The sequence below is a fragment of the Ictalurus furcatus genome, chromosome 22 (genome assembly GCF_023375685.1).
Source record: "Ictalurus furcatus strain D&B chromosome 22, Billie_1.0, whole genome shotgun sequence".
Lineage (NCBI taxonomy): Eukaryota > Metazoa > Chordata > Actinopteri > Siluriformes > Ictaluridae > Ictalurus > Ictalurus furcatus.
The window spans coordinates 14,572,823-14,583,674 of record NC_071276.1 but is presented as its reverse complement, the minus strand read 5'-3'; the positions used below and the strand labels follow the sequence as shown (position 1 = coordinate 14,583,674).

The 10,852-nt window shown below is 39.0% G+C and overlaps 1 protein-coding gene and 1 long non-coding RNA gene across 8 annotated transcripts in view; one reads left to right on the top strand and one right to left on the bottom strand.

The window, feature by feature from the left end:
* Positions 1 to 7,716: 7,716 nt before the first annotated feature.
* parp8 (poly (ADP-ribose) polymerase family, member 8) overlaps positions 7,717 to 10,852 on the top strand; it is a 48,929-nt gene continuing 45,793 nt past the window's right edge. For 2 of the 7 annotated variants that reach the window (XR_008384330.1, XR_008384329.1), the window contains exons 1-2: positions 7,717 to 8,000; positions 10,062 to 10,412. Coding sequence is in view for 4 of the 7 variants with exons in the window: in XM_053610254.1 (XP_053466229.1) it covers positions 10,328 to 10,412 (85 nt within the window). In the remaining 3 variants the exon portion in view is untranslated. Of the gene's footprint in view, positions 8,001 to 9,512; positions 9,738 to 10,061; positions 10,413 to 10,852 lie in introns of those variants that run through there. The other 5 variants (XR_008384328.1, XM_053610254.1, XM_053610251.1 and 2 more) reach the window with 4 other exon arrangements.
* On the bottom strand, positions 9,992 to 10,733 carry LOC128598986 (uncharacterized). Its single transcript, XR_008384332.1, has 2 exons — positions 10,546 to 10,733; positions 9,992 to 10,434 (listed from the first exon to the last, which is right to left on the bottom strand). It is a non-coding gene; the product is annotated as an uncharacterized LOC128598986 (long non-coding RNA).

Below are 10,852 nucleotides of genomic sequence, written 5' to 3'. Positions count from 1 at the left end.
TTAAATACTGACATTGTCTCATGGTCAACTTCCAGCGACAGAGCGACAGTAAGGTAGGAGCAATACATGATTAAAGGCCCATGAATTAATCCCACAGATGACAAGCGAGTGTGAACTCTCACATTTTTACCCAACAATAGCCCAGTGCCAGCTAAATAAATCTACTCTCCAAGCTGATTTCTGATGAGCAACATATTGGTTTTACATAATAAATGAGTCAGGGCATGGGATTGAACTGAACCAGAACACAGTGAGACATTTACAGGCTGTCATTTTGTTTTTTTCTCTCTCTACAACTATTTACTACTTACTGTATGTGTAAATACAGTATGTAAATATAAATATACTGTATCATAAATATAAGGTTCTAACTGACTTTCTATCTGGGCAGTGGTGGCTCAGTGGTTAAAGGTTCTGGGTGACTGATCAGAAGGTCAGGAGTTCAAGCCCTACTGTTGGGCCCTTGAGCAAGGCCCTTAACGCTCAGTTGTATAAAATGAGATAAATGTAAGTCGCTCTGGATAAGGGCGTCTGCCAAATGCTGTAAATGAATGTCTTTTCGTATCCTCAAGTAGACATCACATATTTACTTTTATTCATTTGACCGACTTTTATCGACTAATTCAATAAATGTCTCCTTACAAGACAGCGTCACCATATCAAAAATGATCTGTTTTTCTTTGTTATAGTATAACATGTTTGTAATCTATTAATTATTAGCCTTAGATTGTGTTGAGCGCCTGCCATACAAGTACTTGTGAAAGATTTGTTACTAAGAAACAATAACGTATTGGAATGCGTGTATTGCTAAATGGAGCACTTATATAGCGATTTTATCCAAAGCGCTTTACACTGTGTCTCATTCACACACACACTCACACACCAATGGTAGCAGAGCTGCCATGCAAGGCGCTAACTTGCCATCAGGAGCAACTTGGGGTTCAGTGTCTTGCCCAAGGACACTTCGGTCTGTGGAGTCATGTGGGCCGGGAATCGAACCGCCATCCCTACGATTAGTGGACAACCCGCTCTACCACCTGATCCACAGCCGCCCGAGGGTTATTACTATAACAATATGATTTATCAACACTACTGTCAGAGCCTCTATTGATGTAGAAATTAATCCAGACCCTCTGAAAAAATCAGATTTGATCATTCAACATTGATATAATATAAATATAAAAGTCCTTAATCCCACAATTGTCCTTTATGCTGATACAGTCTAGTGCCCCAAGTATGAAATCACCACATTTGAAATGTTTCACACCTTTCTTTAATGTCTTAGATAAACGAACAGGAGCAAGTGTGCCAAGTGTGAGCATGGATTTTAGAGTGTGATAGTCACATTGTGCTGACTGGATGACGGATGGGCCGAAAGCGTTTGGAACATCTTCCTAAATACTTTTCATCACACTTAAGCAATGAATTGTTAATGTAATCACCAACAACCTCCTGAATACCTGGCATCGATTTCTGCTCGGCTGAATGCATACTGTAATTAAAATGACTGCTGAGTGTGTTGACCTTAACAGTCAAGGTGCAAAAACTAGTTCCCTTTCCCCCCCAAACACCCTTAATAAATGCTGAGATTCACACACACACACACACACACACACGCACACCATGCAGTATTGTGCTCCTATGTACATTATGTGCATGCAGGTAAAAAAACAAAACAAAAAAATAAACCCTTAAGGGTTCTTTGGTTGTTCCTCTAGGAGAACACTTAAAGGTTCCATGTCAAAGTGTTTATATGAAAGAGTTCCAAACTAGACATATTGTAGGTTATTAAGAAATCTTAACTATAAACCCTTTAAAGATCCTTTAAAAACTCTTTTTCTAAGAGTGTACTGATAGCCTTAAAGTGTACCACACCCAGAGGGCCTCCATGACCAGATTAGCAACAGCAGCAACGACAGCCAAAACAAACCTACAGCACATCTGACGCCAAACCGAGTTATGAGGAACTTTTCAGAGCACGAGTCAGTGGGGTGAAATGAGAAACCTTTAAACCTTGACTAATCTTCTAATTATTGTCACGTCTTAAAAATATCCATTAGAGTGAAAAATTGAGACACTTTCTATTGCTGCAAAGAGTTTCCTCAAGGGTCCTATGTATATTTACAGTGCCTTCCACTAATATTGGCACCCTTGATAAATATGAGCAAAGAAGACTGTGAAAAATTGTCTTTATTGTTTAACCTTTTGTTAGTCTTTTGTTCAAAAAATTCACAATAATACTCTGCTTTCAAATAATTGTGAACACAACACAGGTGTATTTAAGAAAATATTGTTGTTAAATATAGTTGTGCAACAATTATTGGCACCCCTATGAATTAATATGAGAAAAATATATTTGAAGTATATTCCCATTGATATTGACATTTTTTTAGTACACCTGGGTGACTAGGAATATAAAATTGTTCAACCACGAGTTCCTGTTTCACGGGGGTATAAATATGAGGTAACACATAGACCAAATTCCCTTAGTCATTCATAACAATGGGCAAGACCAAGGTGATGTGATGTGCGGCAAAAGGTTGTTGAGCTTCACAAAATGGTAAATGGGAAACTAGCACAAGCATTGAAAATGCCCGTTTTCACCATCAGGGCAGTAATTAAGATGTTATAGTCAACTGGATATGTTAAATTGCCTCCTGATTGGCTGATACAGCGACCATGTGGGTTAAACAATGGTTTAACAAGATTAGAAAAAGAGATAGCATGTGTAAGGATGTATTTTAGAGAGGTGTAAATGGAATGTAGAAAAGTAAATAAAGGGAATGATAAAATCACATTCTTAGCATACTAACTCTAGTTAAACCACCTTAAGATTTGGGGGCCGAGCTTTGTGTACATGGGTGTGTAATGGGAATGGGCTCATTGATTTAAAAAAACCACCCATTTTACCATTAGAGGCCTCAGATAGGCAAGCTGAAGAGTGTTTTACAGACATCCAGATATATGCATGAATCAAATTTTGAGGTTCTAGCATATTCGATTGCTAAAACGTTGCCCCAAAATCAGCAACAGGGGTTCTGTGTATAGTTAAAGGGTACTTAGACTTCATAATGGTTAGGTTTAAACACAGAAAATTAAAGGGATAAATTCTTTAGTGGTATAGACTGAGGATTTTTCTAAATCTAGGTTCGGGTTAGTTTTGCAAGCAAGACTTTCAGCCTTTATTAGAGAGTCTGGTACATTTTATCAATAAATGTGGCCAAGAGCTGCCTACTTTGATTGAACAGGCAATAACAGACATGTTAAAGGCAGATAACCAACACAGACCTTTTCTCGTAGCCTGACAGCAAACTCGTGAGATTATTTATTTTACTCATTGCTGCTTCATGCAAAACAGGAACTTTCAAATACAGGGTTCAATCCAGTGACAATATCTTGCTCTGAACAGCTCATTGGTTCAAAATGTTCAATAGTTTTCCATTGAAAACCAGTGTGCAAATAGCCAATCAGATTGCAGGCTTCAAGATTCTGACGCTTGTGGCCAGAAAAGTGAACAAAAGATGCTTTAGAATGTCTAAAGCTGAAACTAGGGTTGGGTTTAGATTTACAGAAACTTATGGTGAACCTACAGCAGAGGGTTCTCTTTGCCGGCTCACTGAGAGAGGTATAAAAATGCTACGAATGAGAAGATAAGAGTGCAGACTAATGTACAGTGAGTCAAATCGCATCTCTCTGTTCTTGTTATACAGATCCCCCCGAGGAACCCAGGCCTCCAACACTGTAAGAAATTCATGCACACAGATCACCTGCACTTCTTCCCCTCACCTTTTCCCCTGGGCCCTATACATAAAATATCTGACATCTCACAGGATTCACATGCAACTTGAATCTGAGTGTCTTCTGCTCTAACTGCTACACTCATAGAGAAAAATGGTTCCTTAAGGGCTCGTTGGATAATTAATAGTTCAACCTGTCTAAGGGGACCTTTATAGACCAAATAGGAAAACCATCTGTTGGATGGAATCTTTTATTTGTATCTGCATTTTTGTCTTGTCCTGCCAAACCAGTACTAGTTACGGAATACTTTTAGAGAAAAGAGATCTTTCTTTGGATGGTTATTAGTTCTAGCGCTTTAATGGGAAACTGCTTCTAAATGGAAAACCCTCTGCTGTAAGAGTAGGATAATAATGAAAAACCTCTGTAAAGAGAACAGAGGTAATGAAGAACCATTTAAGGTGCTAGATTTGACCTTATATTTTTCCTAAAACTGTACTCTAAAATTCATGAACAGCTTAGTATAACAATTTTATTTAAAGGACCAAGGCAATCTAACAGGCTTATGTTAATAAATTCATGTACATTAATTATATTATAGCTATAAATTGGTGCCTCATGGAGGGTAAAAGATTTCAGCAGAAAGATTTCGAGTAGAATAACCTGAATATGGTGATGAAAATATCTCCAGTCTCCAGACATTTAAGTCGACTTTACGTAGCATGGTGAGCAGATGATAAAGTGTATCTGAGTACATGTGGGTGCCTCGATGGCACACTTACCAACTATCTGCTACTCTGTGAAATTGGAATTAATGAGCCGACTTCAGCAAGCAGTCAATTCAATGGTGCGGGAATTTCTCTCTCTCAGTCAGCTACACTTACAGTGCCCCTCACCGCATGCCCATACTTACCTCAGCATGTTTTTTACAACCAACATTTCCTAGAGAACTGTGTCGACAGATTTCACCCTGTGTGCGTCTTTCAGAACAGTGCACCGCTGGCTCTCAGCTGTGGGCTCGGAAGTAAAACAGTGCCTCATGCCATAGTGCATTAAAATTATTCCTGAATGCTGAATGGTGTCTCGATGGAGTTCATGAGAGCACCATTTGCTAAACAATTCATGTGATTCATCATCAGCATCTCATAGAGAAAGAGGGCTGAAATAAAAGGAAAGGAAATCAACGGGTTTTTAATTAGGGTTTGCCTTCATTCATGAAATGTCTGTGGTCAGGATTAACTCTTGTGCAGCTTAAGAGGATGGGTCATGTCCAACTGCTGACTGAAGCTACATTGGAGCCCAGCTGCTGTGTTGGTTGCTTCTTGGACAAACTCCAAAATACAGCTTGTTAATAAGCCAGGGCTAAAGCATCAAGCCTTGAATCATTGATCTGTGTTTTAAACTGTAGGATATGGAGATAAAAAAGGCACTGTGGTCCTGTTGAATTACACTGTAGGAGACAAGTGCTTGCAACATCTTGACTGTGCAGCAAATACGGTACTAAATATGTAAGGAATAAAACTCTATGGTACATGCAGTTATAGGAATATAATCAACAATGTGGTGGTGTGAGGTGGCCTGTTACCTCTGTATAGTACTTCCTGCGGTTTATTCCTTTTACACCACAATTTACCAGTGTTAACATTTTTTCATTTATTAAAGAATGAATGTCTTAATGTTAATTAGACAAAAGAATAAAAAATCAGCAACGCAAACTCCTCTGTCCTGAAGTCCTGTCATGAAAAAGTTAGAGTTTTACTTTTATTAATGCTGTTATTATTATTAGTAGTAATAATAGTATTCGGTTACCGTAAAATGATGCAAAACTGAAAGACTGTAAATCTAGCAATGATAGGCTAGCTTGAATAATAACTACATCTCTTGGGAAAACAGTGGTGACTCATACAGGCACTGACACTGGAGACTTCCTCCAAAAATGCTAAATAAACATCTCCTCATAGAAAACTTTACTATAACAGCAATTACAAATCTGTGTATTTGGAGCATCTGCCTATGGATGATGATGATTAGTGATTTACTCTGCAGGGGCACCGTGGTTAGCACGTTTGCCTCGCATCTCCGGGATTGGGCGGGTTTGAATCATGCCTCCAGTGTCCTCCCCCAGTTCAAAGACATGCCTTGTAGAATGATTAGCATCCCCAAATTGTCCGTAGTGTGTGAATATATGTGCAGTTGTGCCCTGTGATGGGTTGGCACCCCACTCATGTGTCCCCTCCCGTCTGCCCCGAGTTCTCTGGGATAGGATCCAGGCTCCCCATGACCCAGTGTAGGATAAATGAAATGGAAAATGGATGGATGGATGGATGGATTTGCTTTGCAGGTAGGGCTACTTTGCTGTTATATTAATTTTCCTGGACAATATTAGTTCACTAGAATCCTCTTGGACCCCCTGTCTACACAGGGCCTGTTGAATCATCCCATCTGCTTATAAATCCTACTCGGTTCTGGCAGCTCTCAGCTGCAAAAACACAGGCCGGCAGACCATCTTTGTCAGCTGGTAAGTGCTGGTAGAAAGGAAACGGTGTCTGAATTATCACTACTAATAATATAGCATAGACTGTATACAGCACAGACATAGATTTACTTACTTACTTACTTGCTTACTATAGACAAGTTAATTTAAAGAATAGCTGAAAGCTGGATAATAACTGCACAGCTGGAAAATACTGTAGGTACATAATACACTCCATAATTCCCTTTTCATCTCCATATTTGCACTATAAACACACTGTCTGCATTTATACATTGCTTTTGTTTGCAGAAAAACTGCAAATTAATTGTCCTGTTTGCTACTGCACCTCCACTAAAAATGTTTGTAGCACGAGCATGGGGCAGCATGATTCTTTCCCCAATGGGCCTCCATTAGCGCTTGTTGCAGTTCCCATTTTTGACCTCTAGGTGCAGTAATAAAGCCCTATTCAGATGGAGTTAGTTTTAAGGACACATATCTATAAAGTAATTGTTACTATGGACATCTGTGATATTTATTGTGAGTTCGCACCGGATAAGAGATTTGTGTAGAAATTTTCAGAGATCGGTGTGTCTTCGTGATTTATGTGCTGACGACCCAACACAGCAGCCCAGTGCGTCATACATAACATGGTGCTACACCTCAGTGTTTGATAAAACAACATGGCACCGACGATGCAAAAGAAAAGCCGTAACTGGACGATCATCATTCTGTTTGGGAGGAGATTTTTTGGGAAGTTTGTGATTTTGTGATAAATGTCCCTCTGTCAAAGTGGCGTTTGCGACTGGACTTAAATGTCGAGAACAAATCGAATACCTAAAAAAGCACAGAGAGTGCATTCACACACAATTAGTTTAACCTGGGGTTATTATTACAGGCTGTTTTATAGAAGGTAAAAGATGCTGTAATCTTCACCGACTCTGGAATGTGCAGTCCAGCATTATTACATTACTCATATAAAACTAGTCCTGTCTGAATATCCCTTAAGTCCAAATTAAGCAGTGGGCATGCTGCCCTACAACTGCACAACATCCAGAAAAGTGAGTTAATTAATAAAACATCCTGGGGTTAGACTTGGGGACAAGCATGACTCATGGCTAAGGACAGAGGCAGGTAGCGGAAATTGTTTGTGGCCTTATGTCTTACAAGGGACGAAGAGGGTAAAGGTACAATCACACATACAGTGATTTTGTCGATGTACTATGAAGTCGAAAGATCAACTATCCGATCCACCTTTATTTATTTTTTCTTGCATATGCTTTGTACCATCTCTAAAAATAATCTCATCTACCCGGGGTGGCCATGCTTCCCTCTGGGGTGGCACTGGTCACCGCTGGCCGGTGTCCAGCCCTTAACTATGCTCATGGACAGCTGATCAGACTAAACTGAACTGGATTAAAAGTTGGTTTGACGTCGGACGTTCCATATTCGCGGATATGCGGAAATTAAGGGACCGTCTCTAAAGTTACATATGACATTGTTAAACACGTTTCTAACGTCAATAGCATTTGAAGGGAATGACTTATGTGATGCCTACAAATGTATTTTCACAATTGTTGAGTTGTTTTGTGTATTGGCCTGTATGAAAGGAACAATTTGAACGTATTTTTGCAATGGATTTGAGGGTGCAGTTGCTTGATTATGCCACAAGGGGCGTGTTCATTTATGTGAGTGCTAGTAGGGCTGTGCGATGCGTCCACTTCTCAGACAGAGAACAGCCTGCTGAGCGATCACAAGTAACATCTCCTGTGTCTGATTTTCCTGTACAAAACAGGTTAGTAGTGTGTAATATTTTGCTGCAATACATTTCTAAGGACTTTTAAAGCCTTAATTATGTTGCTCTGACAACGTTTTATGTATAAAACAGTGGTTTATTCAGTTGAGAGACCTTGAATTGAAGTGTAGCTAGCTCCCATGTAAAACGTGTCAGCGACATGGCAACCTTCCGACGTTGACATTTATTTTGTTTATGGTCATTGCTCCTGGACATGTGCACCTTTCTCTGTATTTGTTAAAGCTAAAGTTTATAAAGTACGGTTATTTCAATAGTTGTGTATATATAGTTATAATGTGTTGGTAAGGTTAAAGAGACAGAGGGATTTTGTATAATGTAGGCCTCTGTATTGTTTTTATATTTTGTATTTGGAAATGTAGTAAAAGTGTGAAACAAGTAGGCTTAACAATATTCAAGCTACTGGATGGATATGATTTTGGAGCTGGTAATAGCAGTAATTATGAGTCATAGTACCAGTTAAGACTGGGACAGGTGAAGTAGTTCTATTGAACTTAACAACAAATTTGTACATTTATATAATTTGTAAAATATGTTATTCCAGCGGTTTGATATATTAACCTCCATACTGTAATGTGATGCTAAATGTGTTATTTGTTAGAAGGAATATTATTGGCGAAGTGGTTAAAATGAAGAAGAAGAAGAAGAAAAGATATATTCTGTTTAATACAGACAGAGAACAGCCTGCTGAGCAATCACAATTAACATCTCCTGTGTCTGATTTTCCTGTACAAAACAGGACACAATATCTGTTCACAGGTTACTCATGCTTGCGGCCTGTAACAATAGCATTTGAAGGGAATGACTTACAGTCATATAACCAACTATAAAGTGTTCATCTAGGTGTCAGCTACAATGCACATCTTTTAGATTTTGGATATTTATTAAAATAAGCTATTAAATCATATGTAAATTAGATATGAATTTCACTGCAGAATGGGCCCATGCACAAAATATACCATTATTTAAAGCTCAATAGCATTTGAAGGGAATGACGTACAGTCACACAACCAACTGTAACGTGTTCATCTAGGTATCAGGTATGACACACACATTTAAAAAAAAACCAAAAAACCTTCATGAATGCATAAAGAGGACCAATACGACCCGTACTGGATTGTATGGTTTTCTTCAAAAAATAGACATCCTATTAATTAAATATCTATTTTTGAGATCTATTTTTTTTTTTGAAGAAAACCAAAAAGGGTGCGTCATACCTGACACCTAGATGAACACGTTACAGTTGGTTGTGTGACTGTACATCATTCCCTTCAAATGCTATTGAGCTTTAAATAATGGTATATTTTGTGTAGGAGCCCATGCAGTAATAAAATACATGGCAATTTTTATATATGATTTGATAATTTATTTTATTAAATATCAGAAATCTTAAAGGTGTGCATTATAGCTGACACCTAGATGAACACTTTACAGTTGGTTATATGACTGTAAGTCATTCCTTTCAAATGCTATTGAAGTTAGAACGTGTTTAACAATGTCGTGTGTAACTTTAGAGACGGTCCCTTAGTTTCTGCATCTCCACGAATATCGAACGTCGAACCAACTTTATTCCAGTCTAAAACTGACTAGGTTCTTCAGTAGCCCCTCCCCTTTTAAGGACACTACAGATATTAATTCAGCACTCTGTTATCCGAACACTGGACTTGAGGGAATCTACCATGCGCAGGAAATAAAACACGGCCATGACATCATCACCAGGTTGGATTTGAGTCCGACTGGATATCGTTTATTATCGTGTTTATTAACGGGTCCGCCGTCGCGCTTTCTTCTTCTTCTCTTTTTTTTTTTTTTTGTTTTTTTGAGGTAGTTTCACTTTAAGGTCTCGCGCTCGCTCGGAATCGCCATTGTTGAGGCTCGCGCAGGGACGAGCAGCGCTAGCAGCGATGCTTCCGCCGTCAAACTGACAGCTACATGTTATTATCAGTCGCGAGACAGGAGCCTCCAGCTGTCGAGTGAGCTGCGTTTGTTGTTTTGTTTTTTTATTTTTATTTTTATTATTGTTTTTTTTTCTCCCCCCTTCAGTGTATGTATTTCATTTCGGTGTTTTGCTGAGACGACATGAGAGCTTGTGAGTCTCTGGAGTGAAAGCGGAGCGGTTAGTGTAGTGACACCTGGGTCAGCTCTGTCTACACGCTTCTCCGTCGTGACTGAGAACGAAGGGACGAAGAAGAAGAAGAAGAAGAAGAAGAAGAAGAAGAAGGAGAAGAACGGGATTAAAAACGAGCGTTAATATTTGTAGAAATTCTCCGAAAGGCCGTTCCGCTTGAGGGTTTTGGAGTTTGAAGGGGATGTGTTCAAGGCAAGAGAGAATTCAAAAAGACGTCGACATCGTTATACAGAGGTGCCAGGCGGAGAAAGACTGCCTTTTCTCGGGTGAGTTTCCACACCAGATGGACTGTTTTACACACACACACACACACACACACATATATATATATATATATATATATATATATATATATATATATATATATATATATCTATTAGTGCAGCTATTAGGCATTACCATAACAACACATAGGTAGATACACCTTACTGTCCTCATAGTAAAGCGTTAATATTCCCATAATGCACTTCGTGCGTGCAGATGAACGCTATTTCTTTATAAAAAAGCATCGGTTTGGCTCTACAGCCCGTGTGAAGAGTGTAAACAAGCATGAGTATGCTGTGTAAATATTAATTAGGCGAGCTCTCTGTCGCTTCCTCAATATCCGATGACAGCGGAAACCCCTCGCGATGTTGCCATGGAGACTACACTTGTTGAGAGGGACGTTCCTTGTGTCTGCGTGCATTTCTAGGCTTATATTTTATTT